General features: G+C 35.2%; 1 protein-coding gene across 1 annotated transcript; it reads right to left on the bottom strand.

The window, feature by feature from the left end:
- Positions 1-2,598: 2,598 nt before the first annotated feature.
- On the bottom strand, positions 2,599-5,078 carry LOC128216510 (uncharacterized). The gene is made up of 4 exons (XM_052923093.1): positions 4,694-5,078; positions 4,017-4,247; positions 3,345-3,798; positions 2,599-3,093 (listed from the first exon to the last, which is right to left on the bottom strand). Exons 1-4 carry the CDS (start codon positions 4,983-4,985, stop codon positions 3,090-3,092), a joined length of 981 nt encoding a protein of 326 aa, XP_052779053.1. The 5' UTR covers positions 4,986-5,078; the 3' UTR covers positions 2,599-3,089.
- Positions 5,079-26,395: the final 21,317 nt, after the last annotated feature.

The following is a 26,395-nucleotide window of genomic DNA, read 5'->3' on the forward strand; positions in this document are numbered from 1 at the left end:
CGCGCATATCCATGACAACCACGTGCTATCGCATATCCATACGCAATTATTTTCACTAAGCACAAAAGAGTTCCAGCAAAAAAATACATTTCTGGTTAATTTTGTTTAACTGAGGTGGGAGAAAAAGCATCTACCATAGCCGCTCGTGTAAGATAGGTTCATCCCAACCCTCGCGCAAGCTATTTTGCGAAAACTCGGTAAACCTCGTTTCCGCAAAACACCCAACGCTCGGGTCGGAATGAATCTTACACTCTCGGCCATGGAAGATAGTTATAATCAACATCAAAAACTGTTAACGGCACAGAGTTACGCTACGTTTGCCATTCATTTGATTTTAACCGCTGTCAATATCTTCGACAAAACTCTAAAAACGATACCAGGAAATGACTTTCAATCATAATTTGCATCTCGTGAATTACGCGTTCTCAATAACTTTAAACACTGATGTGTAATTAATCACTTTTAACGAACCTGTTATGTTTTTCTTATTTCTCGAAATGTCCTTGATCGAACGTAATAGTTAAACATATTAACATTAACAAGTAAGTCATAATGACACCGAGTGATAAAATACAATATAAACGATAGTTCTTCTTAAAATTGTTCATCCTCTGTTATCGTACTGTTCCCAATACTGCAAAAATTATCGTGTTATATTTACGTTCGCCTAATTTTTTGTATAGATAAACTTGACGTGCATATGGTATAACCCACTTGGGATTATGACGGCATTGTTAATTTTAGATTGCGATCGGATTGGATAAGAGGGACGTCATTTAACCAATGCTATACGACGACACAAATTTCAACTCTTTTTTATACAAACAAACGTGGTCGGTTACATTTCTTTATGAAGTAATACTCAGGGTTGCAATAGATACTGCTAATTTTTAATCGTAATAAAAATATGCCCTACTGCATTCATACACCGTTAACGGAAGTGAAAATGCGATCAATTTTTAAAAAAAAGTAAACATATATTTATATTGTTTACAAAACGAGATGGTACAGTTACCTCGTATATATAAGAATAAAAAAGGATAAAAGAATAAATGCCTTTTTCGCACTCACCATCTACATGCATTTCACATTATTAATATAATTTCATCTGCTTAGTCGACGTTCTGCCGTGTAAGTCTTTATAAACACCTGTTCGATTTTGGTCTGTTTTTATAATCATCAAAATAGTTTGAGATTATTTTTACAGGTATTAAAATATTTTGCAATGCTATATTTCAAAAGTATAATGTTTAAGGTGATAAACATCAAAAAGGTTAAAAGATGGACTTTTATTCCCAAATAAGAAGTACCACAATTAATACTGTTGTTTTAATTTACCGAAAAGGATCAATAAATATCGAACAAATGGTTCTTATTAAGGATACCGTGTTTGATTGAATAGAAAGACGCAGAAAACACGGAATGTTCTGCCTTATGATACGTTTGTTGATAACTGTATATATTTTAGGACCAACCAGTCGTTTGATATGTGTGCGATTTCAGCTATTAAAATGTTGCTATCAGTAATTAAAATTTTCCAATAAATGCATTGTTTAGTAAGTAGTTAAAGGTTTATCGCTCAAAAGTTTAGGTTCCTTATGCATTTTTATGTCTCGATTGTAAAAACGAGTATCACTTTAAACATCTGTTTTACTTTCAGAATATATGAATATGGAACCCAATATTTACGTTGAAAATTCTTTTAGCATTAATGACATCCCGAAGCATGCCTGGAATAAGAAAATATTCTAAGAATCCAGGCACAACAAACACCACACAAGATACTGTTGTCAGGTTAGCGCACTCACTTCTCACAAAGCCTATAATAGTTTGATTCCAGGCTTAAGTGTTTGTAATTTTCATTGGTGGTCACCATGCCGGACAATTCGGTTTTCTCCGAGCACTCTAGTTTCTCAAAAAACACAAGACCACACTTTCGTTCAACATCATGACAACCAGAGTGTCTTAGTAAGTTAGTACATATATATAACTTTCTTACAACAAACTAACAAACATCTATATTGGACACCTATCAAAACATTAAAACATGTTAAGGGGATATTGCATGATTGTTGTTCATTCTTTTGTATCAATGACTAGTTTCGACTATGATAGATTAATGTTTTAATGACGGAAGAAATATAATTCAAAGGTTTGTTACCCTTGATTGTGTTCAAATCTTTACTGTATAATGTATTCTTGGAGTACTTTTATCCACTTTCATTTATTTTCGAAGATATTTCTAGTTATTCTAAAAAAGCCTGCGTTTAAATGTATATTTGCACGAAGATTAATTGGATTCAATTTTCTAAATACAAGTTGCGTTTTATATCATAACAGGATACTTTTTAAAGGACAGAAATAATTGCACTGTGTTCTTGCCATTTATTATATTAGGGAGAGCGAGATGGATTTGCGAGGAATTCATGTATATAAAGATAATAACAATTACATATATTGTACATTTTATTAAACAAAATGTAAGGATTTCAAAGGCACATCACAAGGCAAAATTCATAAATAAAATAATGAAAATCTACTTACAAATTAATGATCATAATTCAAGATTAAAACATAATCGTACCATTACCAGAACAACTTCATCAGAATCGGGCTTTCTTTTGTTTTAAGTTATATACTATGTTACATCATTCAGCTATGTTATGCAAATTGGGTACTAATGAGTTTATAAACAATCAAGGTTGTTAATAAATTAGTTAAACATAATGTTAAAAGAGTTGCAGCATATAGGGGGCTGCATGTACAGTGACACTATGTTTCTGACATTTAACACTCGTTTGTAATATATATGTCACAGAACTAACGACACACGTAAATTTAATGAACAGGTTAAGTACATAGATGTATAAAATAAATATTCAATAAAGTACAGAAACTTAATCAATAGTCATCATGAGTTTGGTAAAACCTTAATAGCACACAAAACCCCCCACAAAAGTAGTTGGTTGGTTTTGAAATGTTTAAAGTTGGAAGTGGAGCAAACACAGCGAAATCAACTCAGAGCAACACTTTGCTGTCTTTAACATGTCTTATCCATATTCTTTTTCGGAAAGTGTGAAAGAAGTTTCTCAGCTGAAAATATATAGATAGATTTATTTGTTACAACTTAATTATGATCAGTTTTCATTAATATGTATTTCAAATGCAAGAACAATAAAACAGGATTGAAATATATTTATTGACATATTGCAGCTTTGAAGCACTTCACATTCGTACCTTAAAAGCTTAAATCAATGGGATTGCATCGTGTTTACACGTTAAGACGTGTGTTGAGATTTTTACAACGACTATAAATCGTAATCAAAACATAAAAAAACACTCACCAATGGTCAAGTCTTCCGCAGTGTCCGCATGCTTTCTCTTGCGGAACGCAGCCTTCTTTTGTGCCATCGAATACCTCTCCAACCGCACATTTCACCGTGCCAATATATTTTCCTCCCTGACAACGAACGTATCGGTCACATCGCCCAAATTCATCCTGATAGAACCCGTCTACTTTCGTACCGCACTCGGGCATCATTCCCCCGTGTTCTCGAGGAATCATATCTAATGAAACGCATTCGTTCCTGTCCGGATGGAACAATTGTGTTCGGCCATTTTCGTCAGCTTGGCATCGCTCCTCTTTGATCGTGCGTTCTTTGTAGCATACGGCGTAGAATGGACTCCAAAGTTTTACTGGATGGACGTTTATTCCGTCAGGTTTGCCTACACAGCTTGGAAGGTCGACACGGCAGGGTCTACAGTGGGCAACGGGACACTGGTTGGATCTGTATTGGCCTGAAGTACAGCAAAATACAAGTTGTTGTTTTTCAGGAGTTGGGGTGTATTATATGAATACTGATATTGGGTGCAGATTAAACTTCTGGAAGCTACTAGGTGCCGAAATTTTAGAGTTGCATCAATATATGATATATGTTGGTGTTCAAAGTGTTATTACCAATGCATTATGACTATTGAATTTCTATATTTCAACAAAGTTTGATAGGTCAACTTACATCCATCCTTGAACTCTGTCCTGCTTCCACATTGTACATTTTCAAAATGGTCACACTGTTTGGTCTCAGTGTTGAACAACTGTGGGTAGGGACATTCAACAAGGTGTTGCTCGAAGAACCGGGGAATCCCATGTGTGTAACGAACACTGCAATTGTAGAAGGCTTGACATTCCGTGGGGTGTGGGAACACGCCTCCGAACATGTTACATCGTTCCTCTGGACTTAGAGGCCCTGGAAAGTAAAACTTTTTTCTACGATATTGGCTCATAAAACAGGGTTTATGTTAAAACTTTCGGCTACTGAGCTTGTTTCTTCAGTTTTTCATAAAATAATTAATATATTTGAAGATGCATGATACACTCTTCAATATATTGTTTGCCTAGAGTAGTTTTCAACCGATGTAGCCGTATAGAATAAATGATAATTAGAATGAATTTTCTGTTTTCATTTGCGTATTCATTTATTTAAACTAACGAATTAAGTTTTTTCCACATAAAAATCACTGTTCAGATTAAATAATGCTTTATGTGTTTCTATCTATAAAGATTATATAAACTATATACTATATCAACTGATATACATGTTTAGCAAGTGGACACTTTGGAATGCTTTTAGAGAAGAAATACTTAGGAAAGGATAAAATATCAGACAATACAAACACCAACACTAGAACTTACCTAAGTCAGGCAGCACTGGCATGTGACCTCCGCTTCCTTCTGTTGTTTTCTTGCAGTCATCATACATTGAACCTTTAGGAACACAAACGTTTGCGCTGGAGCTGAACACCGATCTTTGAGGACAAGGCGGCATCTCGACTTTTTTCCCAAACACGCACATGAAGAAGCCCGTACAGTCGGCCTTACCGATGATCTGAAATATACCCGGGGTGCATTGCACCAGTTCGTCGTGGCCAGCAATGACCAATGTTGCGGCGATCAAAGCAAACAACGCTGTTGTGTACCCAATCATTGTTTTGTTATAAAGTTTGAATGTTATAGTTGGAAGTCGTGTATGAAATAAAATAAACAATTAAATTATGTTTTCTATCAACGTTTTCTCACACAATGTTTGTTTAATATAGTCCTAGCAAGAGTAAGCTCATTTTCGATTAAAATCCTTGTCAATGCGCAGTTAGAGAATGGTTTGAATGTTAAAGATGCGATTTTATATAGACATTTTCGACAACCTTTAGGCGGGGCTTCCTGGCGCGGTTAACACGCGCTCTTAAATTATTGACGTAGGCGCATGACTTTAGTAGGAAATTGTAATTGAAAGGAATTTAATTTTCGTGGCCCTGTCAATTAACTTAGTGTTTGAACAATGTTTATTATATTATAATGACAATTAAGACTTAATTGTAAAATGTGTCATTTATTTGTTTCAAGTCATTTGTAACGTTATGTTGAAAAAATATCAGTTTTACAATTGAAGACGAACAAATAAACGATAAGGAGATAATATCGACTGTTTTGAAAAGACGAATTCATGTTTCACAAATTTTTACCTCCCATTTCTTTCGTAAAATGTAATACGAATGTTCCAAGTATGACTTTTCGAAAAATCAATTCTGATTTTCTGATGTGTATTTTGTCCTTCTCCGATATTTGTGTAGAAATAATATATTTTAGTATAGTCTTTTTCCGATGTTTGTGTAGAAAGAATATTATTGTATAGTTCTTTTCCGATGTTTGTATATATTTTCTGTTGTTAATATATTATTTATCTGCTAATGGTTTAGCTCCTGACAATATAGTACTTTTTGTTGTTTGTATAGTCCTTTTTATTGTTTATATATTCCTTTTCTTTTGTTTATAAATTTCTTTTTTGTAAATAATTTGTTTATCTATTGATTCTAGTCCTTTTCTGTTGTTTACAAAATCATTTTATATTGTTTGAAGAGTGTTTTTTGTTGTTTGTTGAGTCCTTTTTTGTTGTGTGTGGGGTCATTTTCTGTTGTATGAAAGGTCCTTTTCTTTTGTTTGTAGGGCCATTTTCTGTGTTTTTTGGACTCATTTTATGTTGTTTGTAGAGTCATTTACAGTTGATTGTACATTCATTGTCTTTTTTGGACTCATTTTATGTTGTTTGTAGAGTCATTTACTGTTGATTGTACATTCATTGTCTTTTTCTGTTGTGTGTGTAGTCAATTTAGGTTGATTATTTTCTCTTTTTCAAAATATCTAAGATCCTTTACTCTTTTGAAGGATGGCTAGATTTGTTTTCAATTAAATGAGGTGTTCAATAAGTTCACGTTTAAGACACTGTCAAACTAAATTATAAAGAAAATATTTACCCTTCGGTACATCTCTCTTTTTTTGGCCTTTGAGAAATAAACGCATGATTCTTCATTCGCAGGATATCAACTTATCTACTATTATTTGAATGAACGTCAATTTTGAATGTTATTTGGAGCATTTCGATCACACTAATGTAATATTAATTTGCGATTTGTTTTGTCAGCAGGTTACTACTGAAGATACACCAATAAATGGACTTTGTTTGTGAAATTCCAGAAAGTGTTAGCGCAAACGTAAGTTTCTTGAAATATATTAAGAATCAGTTTTTGAAAGGTCATATGGTCGAATCAATGAGCCTATAAATACAATATTGAAGTGAAAATCAATTGCAACTCATACATGAAGGGTAGCTACGCGTCCATGTACACGTACACATTTTGATTAGCAACCTCACTATTGTCATAATTAAATGAGGGCTGTCCTAGTTGGATTTTAGATCCGGATCTAACGCTTATTTGTAAAAACACGTGGTTTTTTGGAAGGTCGCTTAATTATCATCATACATTATTTTCGTGGTGCAATTGTATGTATTAGATACTTTCTGTTATACGAGTTCAGATACCTTTTTACGATTCATATTAAATGGGTATGAATAATATATTTCGCCAAAAGCAGGCATCTAGGTCTTGTATAATGTTTCTAACTATATATATATATCGTATATATTTAAACATCATTTAATAGCATTTGTATGTGATATTTAGGAAATGTAAGCTTAAATACATAAACATTAAAAACACCTATTTATTTTTTAAGCTTAAATTGTTTTTAAAGGTATTTCTAACAGTACACATACGGAAGAATAAAAATAAATCACGTTGAATCGTTTTGATATAAGCATTAGACCTTGTATGGCCTTCCAGGAAATTGTGTATCACGTGAGAAACAAATAGCGGAAATCAAAGGCGAAGTTGAAATTCCAATCCTATAAAGATAACCTCTGAATAGCTAGCTATTAACTGGCGTAAACGGCAATGTGGAGCATTAGTAATTCATTCCACATGAATCGAGGCATGAGTATAAAAACGTACAGTTACATCATTTCTATGTTAAACAATGCATAATTAAATTACGAAGATTATCATTTTGACAGCAGTGTGAGGTGATACAATGTGGTGATTATCGTACCAGTGAATGTAAGACATATCAATAAAATACGCAAATGGTTTTAATTAAACACCTAGTTTTGCTTTTATTCGCCAACAAAATTACACGCATGTCAATCGTATTGGTAAACACCGCGACAGTCAGAGAAGTGATCTTTCGAAAAATGTCTTAAATCATTTACGGTTTCAATACAACAAACTTTTGCGAATATTTTGGAGATAAAACCATTTGAATCATGGTTTGATATTTTGCGAAACCACAAAACATTCCATGCCTTCTAAAGTTAAATGTCTAAGGCGACTAAGGTGTCTAACTCATGTGAACTAATGGTTATTGCAGCAACGCAGATTTGCAAGTCATTTCCTTGTAAAAATGTTTAGGGTTTGTGTAGGAAATACTTGACCTCAATTGTTTGAACATCATGCTTAAGGTCAATGTTATAGTAGTGACAATTTATACAACGGAAAGTGAAAGTCTCCGGTGTTAGGATGGTTTATCATACTTTCATTGAGGTCACCGCCGTTTAGCTAAGAAACTGATAATGTTGCCTTCGCAAGTATAGAAATGTTTGCTGTTGAAAGATTAAACAAAAACTATCTATATTTGATTTTCGTTAGTAATGGATGTTGATAAAATATGGTTAATAATCGTAACAATGACTGTAAAAATATAGATAAATTGCGCAAATGTTTTTTACAAAATATAATTTGCAATTGCTAAATAAAATAACCACATGTTCATCATTGTGTTAAAGACAACGACAGTCGAAGAAATGTTATTTCGCAAAATTTCGTCTGTAATTTTCATATGAAAAACTATGGCCAATACTTTTGGAGCTAAACAATATTGAATCATATTGAATCATGGTTTGATATTTTGAGAAACCACAGACCATTCCCTGCCCTTCTTAAGTAAAATGGCGAAGGCGGCTTAGGTGTTGAACATGCGATTTGATTGTAGTATTACTGTTCATGTAGCAACGCAAATTTGCAAGTCATTTCCTTGTAAAAATGTTTAGGGTTTGTGTAGAAATACCTCACTTGTTTGAACATCAAGCTTAAAGTCAATGTTATTGTATTGACAATTTGTAAAACATAACGTGAAAGTTGCCGGTGTTAGGAAGATATATCAAACTTTCATTGAGGTCTTTACCGCGTCTGATTTAAGACGCTGATAAGTGGCCTTCATAAGTATTTAAATGTTTGTTATGTGAAGATAAAACAAATAAAACGAACCTATGTCGTGACAAATTTCTTCCTGTTTTTCTTTGCGTTCCGACTTCCATTCTATTTAAATAGAATTTCCTATAATGCAGTTGAATTTAATTCATTCCAGGGAATAATTCTAGGTGGAGCTAATTTTCTGTATGCATAGACGCCCTTTCTGTGGTAGTAATTGTTATATTGTTTAGTTGTATTGCATACCTACCAATGATATATGAAATATTCAAACAAGGTGATTATTTAAAAATATAATGTGTGATATCATGAATTTGTTCCGTTTTGCTTGCAAAATGCGGGGAAAAAATGATAATTGGGTAAAAAATATTTTAAAATGTAATTTTATTGGTATTATAAAATTCCTCGTGCGCTTTAGATTTTCTATTTTATGACACCATACTATAGCAATAAAATATATAAAAGGTATGAACAAGGCCAGTAGGTAAACGATATGAGGTCTTGCTTAAATGTAGAACAACATTTTTTTTAAATACATCAAAATAGGCGGTTAAACACAATACAGCAGACATACACTGCACAATGTTATATTATATTTCCACCTTAATGCAATTAACACACATCGTTTTCAAAAAGGTTTAGACTGGGGTTTGCGCCTTCAAACACTCAACACACACCGTTTACACTGGGGTATCCACCTTTGAACACTCAACACACAAGGAATACACTAGTGTTCGCGCCTTCAAACACTAAACACACAGCGTTTACAACACACGCCGCTTAGACTGTGGTTTCCACCTTACAACTCTCAACACGGAGCGTTTACATCACAATCCGCTTTCACTGGTGTTTGCGCATTACTATACTAAACACGCAGCGTTTAAACACACAATGCTAACACAATGGTTTTCGACTTGAAGCTTTCAACACGTAGCGTTTACACTGGGATTAACGTCTTGAAACACTCAACACACGACGTTTGCAACACACTTCGCTGACACTGAATTTTTCGCCTTGAAACACTTAACACACAGCGTTTACAACACAAAACGTTTATACAAGGGTTTCTGTTTTGAAACACTTAGCACACAACGCTTACACTGGGGTTTCCTCCTTGGCACACTCAACACACTGCATTTACACTGGGATTTCCGCCTTGGCACACTCAACACACTGCATGTACACTGGGATTTCCGCCTTGGCACACTCAACACACTGCATTTACACTGGGATTTCCGCCTTGGCACACTCAACACATTGCATTTACACTGGGATTTCCGCCTTGGCACACTCAACACACTGCATTTACACTGGGGTTTCCGCCTTTGCACACTCAACACACTGCATTTACACTGGGATTTCCGCCTTGGCACACTCAACACATTGGATTAACACTGGGATTTCCGCCTTGGCACACTCAACACACTGCATTTACACTGGGATTTCCGCCTTTGCACACTCAACACTCTGCATTTACACTGGGGTTTCCGCCTTGGCACACTCAACACACTGCATTTACACTGGGGTTTCCGCCTTGGCACAGTCAATACAAAGCGCTTATTCCGGCGTTCCCGCCTTGAGTCACTTAACACACAACACTTACACTTAAAACACAGCGCTTACACTTAACACATAGCGTAAATACTAGAGCTTCCAGATTGAAACATTCAAAACATAGCTTTTTCATTGTGGTTACTGCCTTAAAACATTTAACACATATCTTTTACACTGGAGTTTCCACATTGATACATTAAGCTTTCTTTAAGTGTCCACGCCCAATCCCGCTTCCGCCACCCCATCCCCACAAAAAACGGGAATATGTACAGTTATGGGTACTGGTCCTAAACTTGATGGCATTTTGGTGTCTGTTATCATCGATCAGATCTCAGATCAAATGATATTTACATTATTTATTCACTGATCTGCCAAAGCATATGCGTTACAGCCCATTTTCGGAAACATCCCCAATTATCTATTAGCCAATGAACAAACACAAGTTTTTGGCACCCTGCTGTGACACCTTGGAAATAGACAGCGGGTACAAACCTGGGAATTAACCAGCCAGACATTTCTTAAAATAAGCCTGTATGTACTTAATATATGTCCAAGAACAGTTCATATCAGAATGTATGTAAATGACACGTTCTTGCCTTGTTCTAAATCTAACAAAATGTATGTAACATTCATTCAGCTTTTAGTGAATGGAAATTTTATGTTTGCATTTTCATCTAAATTAATTAATGTCATGGGGAAATCATTTGAGTGTAATGCAGCTCATTAATATTTCGGCTTTTGAATTAATGTGGAATTAGATGAATTGTCTTCGTATAAAGATGACTAGTCCCTCCCGTTTTGACTTCGCGGTTTTTAGATTGTCAAATGAACCACTTAGGGGCTTACGTTGTCATTGCATAATTATCAAAGTGATGTATTAACATTTAGACGCTTATATATAATTTTTGTCCTTCAAATTGAAAAACTTTTTACAATGCCTTTTTATCTTATATGTTAGGCTAACTTTGACAGATAATTGACTGGAAAATTGTTGGAACTAACATGAAAATAAACTGTATTTGAGTAAAAATTCAATGCATGAAAATACATTTTTGATTATTCCCGATCAAATAATCGATTATTGTTGCATATTTCGATTCGATTAACGAATATGAAATTGTTCCGTTTAATAAATTCTACATTTATCACGAGGTAAAGCCGCGTTTAGACGTTGGAGCTGTTGTGGTGTTAAAACGTATAATACTGTAGTTGATAAAATTCTTATACACAGCTCATACTTTTGTTTGTGAGTGGTACAGTACTTTGATATTCATTCACTTGGGCATGGTCGGGAACAGTTTATTATCCGTAACTCGACCAATCCAGGACTATCATCTAATCATTTGTGTTGTTTTATGTTTTGTTTTTGTCAGCCATCACACTTTTGTGACACATGATATGACAAACGATCAAAATGTTTTCTAACTGTACTTGTTTTTGTTTCAGACGATAAAGTTACCTAGCGGTGCTTGTTTTAATTGGTGCACACATAACAAGTATCAATGGATCCGGTAAAATGTAAATGGACCTTATGAATGTTCAGCATAATAAACCTGTAAGAGCTTGTCCCTTTTAAAGGCAAGGTGACAATATGAATGGTCAGTATAATAAACCTGTACACGCCAGCCCCTTTTAAAGGCAACGTAACAATATGAATGGCCAGTTTGTTAAACCTGTACAAGCCCGCCCTTTTAAGGCAACGTATTAATATGAATCATCAGTATAATAAATCTGTACGAGCCCGCCCCTTTTAAAGGCAATATGACAATATGAACGATCAGTATAATAAACCTGTACAAGCCCGCCCTTTTAAAATCAACGTTACAATATGAATGGTCAGTATGATACACCTGTACGAGCCCGCCCTTTTAAAGTCATCGTTACAATATGAATGGTCAGTATGATACACCTGTACGAGCCCGCCCTTTTAAAATCATCGTTGAAATATGAATGGTCAGTTTGATAAACCTGTACGAGCCCGCCCTTTTATAATCATCGTTGCAATATGAATGGATAGTATGATACACCTGTACGATACCGCACTTTTATAACAACCTGACAATATGAATATTCAGTGTGATAAATATTTTATCGTGTGCGACAGTCGCACGCCGCTTGTAATTAAGAAGACAGTTAACTGACAGTTAATTTCTGTTTTAGTTTTAAATTTAATGCATGTTGAATTTGACAAATGTGTTTGCTTGTGAATCATTTTAGTTTACAGATAATTATATATGTGTATGTCAATTAAAATGAATTTGTATTAATTGCTTTTATACACGCATAACAAAGACATCACCAAAGTCGCGAGAATTTAAAGTATCTGAAACAAGTTTTTGTTTGCTCGATAAATTATATGATCAGGAAAAAAGTTGAATGGATTTGAACATGTGCTATGTAATTATTTTTTTTTAATATGGTGCTGAATTAACATTCATCGCATATATCAACTATTGTGTCTTGAAAAAAGTTTGAGACCCCCTTAAAGGGCATTCAAAACAGATAAAAGATATTAAAACTAGCAATTGTAAAATATGTAAAAATGATTGATATAATTAATAATTACAATGACAATACTGTCCAAGTAAAATAGGTATTTTACCTCAACACTAGGCAACGCAGAACAAATATAAAATATCACTGATGCACAGCTATATTGCTGAGCTTTAATAATTTGTCTTATGCTTTCAAGCGTGATGTGTCAGCATTATATATATGCGTGTCTTTAGAAATTTTGCGCACCACAAGTCTGGCACAAAACCAATATACATACACTAATTCGATTATTAAAAGGGTTTATGCGATATACATGTACTAATGAGATTATAGCAAGAACTTTTACAATACATATAAATTACTCAGACTTATCACTACCTTCTTGTCGTTATGTATGTATAAGACATGACCACATTTTTGTTGGGCCTCTATTTTGATAAAGTGTACGTACCAGGTTACAGTCAAACTTCGTTCTATTTAACCATGTGTCATCTCCTTTGACCCTTTGTATCATATATCGAAACTATCTCGGTCAGATTTTTGGTTTAAAAATAGATTCGGATTTGATGAGATACGATCATTTAAAATGGCATAACGATTTTGCTGTACAAAAATTCGGCCACAATACAGAAAAAATACCTAAATCGATTAACGGACTAACTAAATAAGCAAATAAGTTTCGACTATCTGATAGTGTGTTTGTTTTTATTACTATTTCACTTAATTTCACTCGTTTACGTATCTTAATCTGATAAACGGTTAGAAAAATGATTTCGATCCAAGTATCAATGGATCCGTTTAAATGTAAGTATACCTTATGAATGTTCAGTATAATAAATCTGTTCGAGCCCATCCTTTTAAAGCAACGTGACAATATGAATGGACGGTATGATAAACCTTTACCAGCCCTTTTTAAGGCAACGTGGCAATATGAATGATCAATATGACAAACCTTTAAAAGCCCGCCGTTTTAAGGGCAACGTCACAATCTGAATGATCAGCATGATACACCTTTACAAGCCCGCCGTTTTAAGGCAATGTAACAATATAAATGATCAGTATTTTAAACTTATACAAGTCCGCAATTTTAAATACTTATGTGAAAAACTACAGAAACAAGCTCAGTAGCCAAAAGTATAAACATAATCCCCGTTTAATGGCACAGGGTAAACGCCAAAGATATAGAACACAAAAACAACAAATCACATACAAGAAACATGGAACTACAGCACAAAACTCCACAAAGAGCACAGTGCATATATAGTATTTAAAAAAACTAGGTATGTTTATCAAGGACTGTTAGGTACCGCCTTGGAACGGTCAGTAAAATGAAAATTTACTTGCGGTTTAAACCAGTTTACGCGCACAAACCTCAGTAATATAAACGATCAGTTCGAAAAACCTGTACAAGCCCGCCCTTTTATACCTTTGATTTCACTCGTTTACGTATATTAAACTTAGAATCAAGTTTATGATCCAAGAATTAAAATCAAACAGGTAACAACAACTGACGAAAATGATCGTACCCGTCTCCGTGATTCTAAGCTATGAATATATAGAAACTTTACTTAGGAAGACAGTTGACTGTTTTATCATATAATCAATATGTGGGGCACTATCAAACGTTAACTATTACAATGCAGACTATAGGTACGCAATTATACAAATTAAGCAAAGATATATTGTCAAATAAATGAATAATAATGTACACATTATTTACTGAATTGTTCAATTATACATATTAATAAAGAAGATGCCTAAAATAGAATCACAATAACAAGCGTCCCTGTATGTATATCGACCTCATATGATGGCTTCCATGTAATACAATACTGCAAAGTAACAAGAAACACATTTTATAAAGATTTATATTTTAGCATACATAAATTTATATGACAACAATCAAGACGTTCATCGAAATTTAACACACCATCATTGGAGAATGTTTTAAACGAAAAGAAACTGTCGGGCTAGCAACTCCCCGATATAAATTCTATCAACTGTATTTTAAGAAATTCAGATTTGGAACATACAAAGTTTATCAGATGCTCCAGCGACAAATAAACGCTTTGAGCGTTTATCAAGAGCAACTGCCCAAGGGTTAAAGTCTAGAGGTTGTGGTAAACCCTCTGGATGTCTCCATTCCTCTTTACCCTAAATACGTCCTTGCTGTTGTTGCTACAAACAAGAATGGAACTATTAGTGTCCATGCATAGACCCCATGGATTGTTCAGCTTGTTTGACTTTACAAATAGCTTGACCTCGCCATCACTGGTTATTTCTGATATTGAATTTTGTTTATGGCAAGAAACGTACATTGATCCAGTTGCTGGATCTTTTGTTAACCAGAGTGTATTGGAAACAAACTGTTTTCCATTGTCTGTGGTTTCTTTGCTTAAATCGCTTTTAATAACCCTTACTAATTTTCCATCTCTATCTACTTCAACAATTTTGGCAGGAAACGCACACTGAACTTTCAGAGTTTTGTTCTAACTTTCTACAGCGCAACACTTGCCACCAACATTTATCGCCCGGAACGTGATGAGGTCTGTTGCTGGCGACTGAAGAAGGATGATTAAAGATTGACCATAAAATGTCACGTAGATGTCTCCTTTTTTCAGTAACTGACATTTGCCAGGGGTGGTACCTCAGTTTAACATAGAAAACCAGAGTTGTTATATCATAATTAAATATCTTAAGACTCGTTGTTATTAACACGAGTGTTGGTCACGTTCATGTTTGACTTTCAAAGTCTTAACGAGAAAAGGTGCCTTCAATAGACGAAGCAGTAATGTTTTATCTGGTACAAAGCCATATCTGACAATACTGTCGTATTTGCATAGCTTTTGAACATTATCTTTGATCGCATTTACATCCTCTATCATCCGCAACACCAGTACGGCAATCTCCTTGCTCTTTATGATGTTTGTATATGTGTTATCATACCATCCCACCAATTTGCGACGAACATATTCGTGGGAAGAGACAATAGCCTCACACTTATCTTTATCCGCTATCATAGTTTTCCCTACTTCACATCGAATTGTGAGATAATACATTCAATGCCTTCATGTATTATTTTGGTTTCCTTTATTCACGCTTATGTATGGCGATTGTGTACTCTCCACCTTCTCAAAAGACGTGTGTAAATCTCTGCTCTAAACTGTTTTGAGAGTGGTAGCTGACTGGCTTTAAATCGGTGCAGAAATTGTGGCCACAACAGAGATGTTGGTGTAATAATAGTATAAAGATAATTTCTTGCCAGTAGGGATATGACAATTGCTCTCTGCAGGACTCGGAGTTTGTTTATTTTATTTTGTTCCTGCTTCGTCTTCATCTGGTAACATGATGTGTTTTCAACATGAGCATTTTACTGTTTACATTCAGAGATGACTGACAAATATTCATTACACGCAAAAACCTTAATCATCTGAAGTCTGTCAATCATTTACGCATGGCTCACTGTATAACTCTCCGAAAGTGGTTGAAATAATATTCCCTGTGCTATTTTGTTCTTTCATAAAGCACTTTAATATTGCGTTGCCCTGTTCTGTTGTGAAATGCTCATGTATACAGCTAAACATGAACGTTTTTGGACTTGATGATTGATACCACTTAGTACTCCCGTGTTAACGTAGAAATGGTAATACCAATGTACATCAATATATTACACTGTGTGCATAACAAGTTCTTACCACGAACGATCTTAAACGATAACTCATTGTAAACAACTCATATGGTGTGAATTGATCCAATTGAATATCATTTTCAGGAAATCGTATTGAGCTTTTTTAGAGATATGATATTTTACTATCGCGTTGTGTCTCACTAACAATGAACACTCAGACAGCACTTACATGCGTTTACAAACAAGAGAGCCACGATGGTCCTAGATCGCTTACCTGTAAAACGGTCTAAAATGTTGGGCAGGGATAAATTTGACACAAGGGTCAGGATTTGATGAAAACTTTATAGATGTCTACTACAAGCAGACCTGTAAACTCCTTCCAAGACTTGCAAGTAGCCCGGCAGTGTATTATTAGAAGTTTTGATATTGGGCTGAAAATGCAGTCTCTAAATAGTTTTTGACCCCAAATGACCCATAATCAAACCTGACATAGAAATCATCAAACCAACCTTTTTATTCAAGAATATTTGGGCTGAAAATGTAACCTCTAGAGAGTTAACAAGAATTTTACATATTTGGGCTCTGTGACCTAGTGTTTGACCCCAGATGACCCATATTCGAACTTGACTTAAAACATTATCAAAACAACCGTCGTGACATATTTCCAGGATATTTGGGCTGAAAATGTTACCTCTAGAGTGTTAACAAGGTTTTTCCATATTTGGGCTTTGTGACCTTGTTTTCGACCCCAGATGACCCATATTCGAACATGAGCTAGAAATCATCAAAGTAACTTTTCTGACAAATATCCAGGATATTTGGGCTGAAAATGTTACCTCTAGAGAGTTATCAAGGTTTTTCAATATTTGGGCTCTTTGACCAAGTTTTTGACCCCAGATGACCCATATTCGAACTTGAGATAGAAATCAATCAAACAACCTTTCTGACAAATTTCCAGGATATTTGGACTGAAAAAGTAGCATCTAGAGTGTTAACAAGTTTTTTTCCTATTTTTGGGTCATGTGACCTAGTCTTTTATGCCAGATGACCCATATTCGAACTCGTCCGTGTAATTACTGGGACAAACATCCTGACCGAGTTAAGTGTGGACGACCGACGGACGACAGACGACAGACGACGGACGACGCACATTCATCGATCCTAATAGCTCACTCTCAGCCTACGGCTAATGTGAGCTAAGAAGGAGTCATATAATTAACTTAACCAAATTATTTAAACATCCAAGGGGCTTATATATAAGAAACTTGAAAAGTTTTATGCACTGTTTCCGCCGTGATGAATAAGTAAATAGTGTCGTCTAAATACTTCGTAAGTTATACAATTGTGACAATGTTATCCTTTTGAACACCAGGACATCTAGTAAATTCGAAACCAAACTGTAGCTCGATTTGATATTTTTAAAATAATAATTGTACAAGAGGATGTCTTCCAATAAAACACAGCATGCATTTGTATTTCAAACGTATTCTTTTAAACTTCAAACTTACATGTTTAAAACTCAAAACAGAACCAAAGTACAAATTCTAGTTGTTAAAACATTTAAGCAACGTTTTTTGTATATGTAGCTCATGTGAATTAGTCATACCAAGTAAAAGCAGCAGATAAACGCGTACTAAAATTATGTGAATATCACCCATCTATCGTGACCTAGCATTTCAAACACATAAGAAGTAATGTAAAAAAAATTATGGTCTGATCAAACAAGCAAGTAGGTCAGGTACTAGCAAAAAAAATTAACACTCTATAGACCACATTTTTTATCAATCGTCGTCGAACTTGGTCTGAATGCTTGAGTTTGAGTCCGGTTAAAAAATAAAGAAGAAAATGTATTTTATATATTTTGGATATAAACTTAAACAATATCAAACGTCTTTTTCAGAATGCATCCCTCATGTTTTAACCCTTAATAGATGTCAACGTTTTCACCAAATGTTAAAGAACTTCTGACAAATTTGTTGTATTAATGATCTGTCGGTATGATTTTGGATTCAGTGTATCAGGGTCCGACCTTTGTGTTTTTAAAAAAAACGGACACATCCCTACAAATCTTTCACGTACAAAGATATCCTTTTAAAGTGCACTTAATATAATGCTTTATGCAATATAAATTACAATACAATATCCTCATGCTATTTAAACGTGTTATTTAAAGTAAATGTTCACAACTCACGTAGAGTTTCACATTTTAAACTTGGAACACATGCAGCTTATCAGAATTTCCTACAACATACAACCTTTTTGTTGACTTATCAAGTCTAGAGGTTGTGGTAAAACATTCTGGATGTCTCCATTCCTCTTCATCCTTTAAACGCACTTATTATTGTAGCTACAAACGAGGATGGAATCATCAGTGTCCATGCATAGGCCCTAAGGCTATTCAGCTTGTCTGACTTTACAAGCAGCTTAACCTTGCATTCACCTGTTATTTCAGTTACTGAATTTTTGTTATCACATGATACAAACATTGAACCAGTATCAGAATCTTACGTTGACCAGCGCGGGTTTGTTACAAACTGTTTTCCATTTGCGGTTTCCTTACTTAAGTCGTTGTTGATAAGTCTGACTTGGGTTCCATCCCCATGTACTTCAATGGTTTGGGCAGGAAACACACACTGAACGTTCATGGTTTTGTTGAAAAATTCTACAGCGGAACATTTGCCATCGACGGTTTTCTCCCGGAACGTGTAGAGATCTCTTGCTGGCGATCTCTGGTGGAGTATTTTAGGTTGGCCATAAAGTGCCACGTACACTTCATCATGCTCTGTAACTGATAGTTGCCATGGACAGGATTTTAATTCCATACTCGATATAATTTTAATTCCATACTCGATATAAGAGAAGCCGAATCAGTATCAAATAGTTTAGTTTTGAATTTGGGTAGTCCGCTTTCAAGATAAGGTTATTTCTTAACAATGCAATGTCTGCAGTACGGCATGTTTTTGTCATTTCCATATTTATGCAAAGACTACAGAAATAAGCTCAGTAGCAAAAAGTTTAAACATAAACCCGGTTGAGTGGCACTGGGCAAACGCCAAAGACATAGAACACAAAATCACAGACAAGACACATAGAAGAACAGCAAAACACTCCACAAACAGCACAGTGCATACATACTATATATATAAAAATAGGTATGTTTATCAAGAAATGTTAGGTACCGCCTTGGAACGGTCAGTAAAATGTAAATTTACTGGGGGTTTAAACCAGTTTATGTGCCATGCCTGATCGTAATCGTTTTAACTTGGGATGGTGCCTTGGCTAGACGAGGCAGCGATGCGTCATCGGGCATAAAGCCATACTTAACTATACTGTCGTCATTAGTTAGCTTTAGAATATTGGCCTCGATTAAGCGTACTTCAGCTTCTGTTTTTTAACATCTCTACGAATAGTTCCTTGCTCTCTTTAGTTTTGGTAAATGTTTCGACAGCTTGATAGTAAACAGCCAGATGAGACAGAACATTTTCATAAGTAGACACAATAGCCTTTAATTTCTCTATATCTGTTATCTTGATTTTGTCAACTTCAGATTTAAATGTATCCATAGCGTTGTGGTAATAGAAATCAACATCATTTAGACTTATTTTGGCTTGTTCCGTTTTCGCAGTATAGACGAATGCAACAGTTTAATTTTCTCACTAACTGTTACTGTTTTATAATGGCAATGAAATTTTGTCAAAATGTTTTCTTTATTATCTACAGGTTATCAATTAAGTGAAACAGCGTCCGTCACTTGTGATTCATTTTCTGGCCGTTCACAAAAACCTTGAGGGTGAGAGTAGTTTATGGTATATGTGCCCACATCTCAACCAAAAGGTGGGTCGATCCTAAATAGGGTAAGAGTGGTATAGTGGTATGGGTGTCAGACTCTCATCCAAGCTCGATCCTCGCTTGAGTGAGAGTGATCTAGTGGTTGTGGTACCCTACTCTTACTAAAGAGGTTATGGGTTCGATCCAAATATGCATGCACCAAGTAGATTATCATCATAGTGTATACATTATTCATGTGACTTAAAGTAAGTCTTTAGATGTTCAAGTGATATTGTATGTCTTAAATGCGCACAATATTGGAAAAATAATTATTGAAATTTGAATGAATCAGCATGTATAACTCATTTAACTTTGACTATAAAAAGCAAGCACATGATGTTGGTACAGAGGAAAAAAAATAAGCCTTGATAAATGAGCTTTTTTAATTAATAGCTATGTAGTCACAAATTCCCTAATTAAAGTAGCGCCAAAACATCGCTAATACTTGTTGTCCTTACCTAAATCATATGCATTTAGTTTTGTTCGTTTAAATCATATGAGTTAAACACTACTATGCATTTTCTTTAATACAAATTGCATTAACCTAGACTGGTTGTGTTTGTATAAAATGTTTTCAATCCCGTACCTCAAAGCAAACAAACGTTTTGCAACAACATTAAAAATGTCAAAATGTCAAAAATAATGGTTTCCGGCCTATCGATTCCCAGCCGTGACATTTTAAATTTAAGTTTTACTTCACCTGCATTTACAGATGGCAATTTGTCTAAAACATGTAACAAGTACGCTCAAGATGTTTATTTTCCACTCCATACAACATGTAAGAAGAGATACAAATATATATATTAAGAGATCGTAAAATAAGTCTATAAAAATTAAATAATTATAAGATACTGAATTGATATTTCAATCATAAGTTTTACTTCGACACCAGCATTTACAGGTGGCATTTTGCCTTTTTTATAAAGTACTCAAACATTGTTCACACTCCACATTACATGTATGAAAGGATGCAAATAATTTTGGTATCATTTGAAAGGGTATAATATGTAGAGGACAACATGGTAATTTTGTAGCGAAACAAATGTTGCAAACACGCTCCTTGACCTTGAACGATTGAAAAAACTGTCTTCCGATTTTAGTGGAAACTAAGAACGAAAATACAAACTGTCACAACTTTAGCTGTAGTGTATGTTCGGTCATTTGTTTCACACGGTCATATTAGCAATCGGTAAGCAATACCCTTTTAAATGATACCACAATCAAATTGGGTCAGCAGGCATTAAAATTGGATATTAATTGTCCATGTCTCAATGCAATGAGGAGCTTATTTGTACATCGACTCCGTTCACTTGTACATACATGTACATGCTATTGCATTTAAATGACAGCTTTAACGGTCATGGATTATGATCTACATAACTGAATCACTTTAAGATTGTATACTTTTACATGATCTAGCTATGTTATTTTAATTTGTGCAATACCCAGGTACGACAGTGTGCATCGGAATGTTAACAGATGACAGTAAACTCAAGATATAGGTCAATCTCAAACATTTATCTAACACACCACACTACATGATATGATATAAATAAATGTTACAATAAATCGTATGATAAATTAACAACACTTTACACATTATTTTCTATATATGTAATTATTACAGGGATGCGCTAAACATGATCATGTACTTGTTTTATTTCATAAACTGTTTTAAAGTTATATATGTACATCAACCGCAATGGTTGTCTGCTAGGAAGTAAATTTCTGAAAAGTAATACCAAGCCCACGTATGGAACGCATATATAATCCTATATATCATTATATCAACTGTCAAGCCGTTCATCCAGTTAAAACACACTATTGTGGGGTTTGCTTTAAAACGACACTGACAGATGAAATCACCCGGACACAAATCCTATTATATTATGGTTAGCGAAATTTGAAACACATGCATTTTATCAGAACCTCCCGCGACGAACAATCTCTTCGACGTTTATCTAGAGCAACTGCCCCAGAAATAAAGTGCAGAGGTTGTGGTAAGACGCTCTGGATGTCTCCATTTGTCTTCACCCTAAACACGTCCTTGGTACCTTAGCTACAAACGACGATATAATCATCAATGTCCGTACATAGACCCCATGGACAAATCAGCTTGTCTGACTTCACAAGTAACTTATCATTGCCGTCACTTGTTATTTCGGTTACGAAATGATTGTTATTACATGAAACGTACATCGAACCAGTCGCTGTATCTTGTGTTGACCAGAGCGGATTAGTGACAAACTGTTTTCCATTCTCGGTGGTTTCCTTACTTAAGTCGTTGTTCACAACTCTGACTTGTTTTCCATCTACTTCTAGGTTATGCAGGACACACTCAATGAACGTTCAGGGTTTTGTTGAAACATTCTACGGCATAACCATTGCCCTCTACGTCTTTCTCCCAGAACGTGGTGAGGTCTGTTGCTTGCGATTTCAAATGCAGTAGTTATGATGGTTTGTACAGCGCTATGTTAGCGTAACCTTCCAATATTACTGACATTTGCTATGGCATCGATTGTAAATTCACGTAGGAAACAAGAGTGGAAGTTTTAGTGTTCTGTCTTCAAACATTATTTTGTTTGCTACTAAGATAAAGGTTTTTTTCTGAACAGTCCAATGTCAGCGATTTGACATGCCTTTGCCTCACTTTTGAGCTTGATAGTAATAGTCTGGACAATGCATGGTGGCTTGTGTAGACGAAGCAGTGATGTAAATGCATATCTGACAATACTGTCGTCGGTACATAAACTTTGAACATTGTCTTTGATCGCGTTAGATTATTTTTTCTATTCCCAACATCAGGACTGCGAGTTCTTTGCTCTTTTTGTTGTTCGTACATGTGCCTATGTATTCAAACCATGTAGTCATTTGGAAAATAACACATTCATATGAAGCGACGATAGCCCTTGTCTTTCCCTTTTCTGCAATATTGATTTTATCAAGGCTTTGAATGTGTCCATTGCATTCAGGAAATACAAATCACTATCCTCAAGATTTATTTTGGCTTCGTTAATTTTCTAGTCGGATTGTAAACTTTTAAGCGCCTCAAAAGATGATTAAAAGTCCTTGCTATCCATAAACTCGTGAAAAGGTTCGCGAACGTGTTTAACTTGAGAGCAACTTTGCGCCCCAGAATCACACACTGATCATAGCATAACGGCTGGTGTGATTTACAAAAAGATGTTATTTTGCTGTCAGAATGTAAAATACAGTTGCTTTTAGCGGGATATTGAACTTGGTTTTGTGGCTTTTTTCCTTGTCATTTCTTCTCCTCGTTTAACGTGGTGTGTTTTCAACACACGTAGTTTACGGTGCACATCTGGACATAACAGAGACATAAATTCATTGCACTCCATGCAAAAATATTCACATTCCGTCTCTGTCCATCATTTAAGCACGGTTCACAATATAGGTACTCGTCTCTTTTTTGACACCTGAGCCATCCACCGTCGCCATGATGTTCCTTTACACAGCCTTAATTTTTATCTTGGCCTGTTTAATCTTGTGAACGTCAATGTCACACGTTCCTTGCTAGTCACAATGTAGCTTCCAATACTTAAGTACAAGTTATTTTTAAATATTTTAATGTATTAAGTCAAACATTTTATTTTGAGAAATTGATCAATAATCGTATCATGTTAACACAAGTTTTGTTCTATATATGCATATATAACAAAGTTTGCACAATGTGTTCCTATTATGAATGAGCTTAAACGACATTGCATGGTAATAATCTGATATTTGTAATGATCTATTATAGTTTAAAATCATTTTTAGTAAATGGATTTCATATTTTAAAAACTTCGGATCGAAGTAATCTAGATATTTTATATTTTACTTCCGTGCAGTGCCTTAAAAGCGTTCATATAGAAGACATGCGTACACGTAGTCATTTACCTTGCGTTTAATAAACCTGTCATACAATACATTGTATTTTATCAGAATCAAGCATGTCACTTAACTTGTTGTTGTTTTCTAAACACAATTTAGCATAATTAGCCTAATTATTCTACAGGGATGACCCAATGAATCACAACAGGCGTATGTATTTCAAATATTTTTGTTAACTTTCAAACAATTTTCGATAAACTAAATTGCAATCGGGGCAATTTTCTGTCAGGGTTTCTAGGATTTTTGTTTTGAAAATATGTGGATATCATAGGTTTTGTGTGATAAATATACTAACAATGTTTTGTGAAACCCCCAAAATAATAAACACTTGATTTTAAGCCAATATTTTAAATAAAACATATGTAAACATATATAATTTGCTCGATTGCGATTTTTTCATATGTCTCAAACTTTCAGGCATTGTTTTGGCCTGGTCTGATCATAATGATTAGATTCTAGAAAAACCTTATCAACACACTAAAAAACAACCTTTTCATACAATTCGTCTTCAAACATGTTCTGAACGCTTGCTTCCATGCTTAATAGATCGAGTTTGTCCATTGGTCATATCTGCTCAAAATAAAACAAAGTTATAAAACTTGTCTTTTTGAAGAATATTTATATGAAAATCTACAGAAATATGCACAGTAGCCAAACGTTTAAACAAAAATCGCCAACATTCCCAGGACGGGAAGCTTATTATGGTACTTCCCACGAGATGTAACCAATGTATTTTGAAAAGCAATTAAAGTCTGACACTCTATGACAATAAAATCTCAAGTATTCATCCGATTTAAATTAAAATATGAGCGGCACGCTGCAGTCATTGACATGACATAACGCAGATAGATGTAAAAATGACAGGACGGTCACCAAAATGATACTTTTTTTAATTACCATGGATTTGTATTGATTAATATGAATTATTAATGTCAGGAAATTACACTCCATATTCATTACGGACCAGACTTAAAGGATCATATTTGGGGACATTACGGACAATCTATTTGAACATAAAAGAAGCATGATTTATAATCTTATTTACAGTTTGTTTTACCTCTATTCTCTTCGTCCTCTCATAGTCTGTGTTCACATTGCATTTAAAATACATTGGTTACATCTCGTGGGAAGTACCATAATACGGTTCTCGTCCTGGGAATGTTGGCGGTTTTGTACATCCTGTTAACGATCGAAGCGTGCCGTTTTAATTTTTACTTTACATGATAATTATGTAACAAAAATACACGTTAAAGTGACTAACTACATATAATTCAAGTGTCTTCGCCGCTATTTTTCTTCCGGTGTTGAAACATTTTGCTCTCTTTGATATAAACTGATTTATTTGCTTATCTAACTTATATCCTGGAGTTTTGGAACCCCAGGAGGTTTTTTTCCATTTAACACGGGGGTGAGAAAACACCAGTATGACCTTCAAACACATTTGCAAATAAAATACACCAAAATCATATCTAAATGAAGCCTTCTATCGAGATTATTGGGCAGGGGTACTTAAGTTTGCGACATCTGGGAATGGCAAAAACAAAGTTGAAATAACTCCCAACTCCCAACACAAAGGTGGTGCGGGTGCAGACTGGGCTCTGGCTGGATAGGACGTCTGAAACATAGTAACAGATAAACATTAATGTAGTGCAAAAGAAAAATATACGTTTTAAGCATACAATGTTTATGTTGCAAAATAACTGCTATGAGATGTACTATACAATGCCACAAGCAAAGAAAAACATACCTGTAGTTGTGCAAACTGCTGCTGCTGCGGCTGCTGCTGCGGATACTAATGTTGCTGCTGCTGCTCCTGCTCATGCATATGGCTGCGGCGCCGGCAGGAAGGCCTGGAGTTGTTGCTGTTGTGGCTGTGACTGTAACTGCGGCTGCGGCTGCGGCTGCAGGGCGTCCATGATGTATCGCATGGCCAGGTTGAACGAGTCGGTCTGGTAGTCCCGGTAACGCGCCTTGGGTATCTCGCTCTGCACCGACACCAGCCACTCTGCCCAGGCCGTCCGCTCCACCTTCTGTGCTGCAATTGTGGTCTGCCAAGTCTGCACCTGTGAACAGAGCATGTAACATAGTATTTAATTGTAAATACAAAAATATACAAGTTTGTATGTTGTAATGTAATGTAAGTATAAGACAATGCTCACAGTTGCAAGTGTATAGTCATGTATTTATCTTCTGTTCAGCTTCCTTGGTCTCCTTGGCACTCTTCTCTAAGTAGTGCACCAAGGCTTCCGACAACCCCTTCTTGGACGATTTGGACGCGGTTGGCTTCTTCGTCTCTGCCGTCACCACTGTGTTGGGACCCTGCTCATCTGCCACTGACATGTTGTCGCCCGACCCCGACTCGTCACCACCATCATCGCCTCCGACCTGAAACATAAG

Source organism: Mya arenaria, chromosome 14 (genome assembly GCF_026914265.1).
Source record: "Mya arenaria isolate MELC-2E11 chromosome 14, ASM2691426v1".
In the NCBI taxonomy this organism is placed as follows: Eukaryota; Metazoa; Mollusca; class Bivalvia; order Myida; family Myidae; genus Mya; species Mya arenaria.

Bases quoted from the DNA above. Each gene is read 5' to 3' on its own strand.
- LOC128216510 (XM_052923093.1), bottom strand. From the start codon at position 4,985: ATGATTGGGTACACAACAGCGTTGTTTGCTTTGATCGCCGCAACATTG. The intron at 4,248-4,693 runs GTAAGTTCTAGT...TTTACTTTCCAG, and splicing joins GCCAGTGCTGCCTGACTTAG to GGCCTCTAAGTCCAGAGGAA. The intron at 3,799-4,016 runs GTAAGTTGACCT...GCTGTACTTCAG, and splicing joins GACAGAGTTCAAGGATGGAT to GCCAATACAGATCCAACCAG.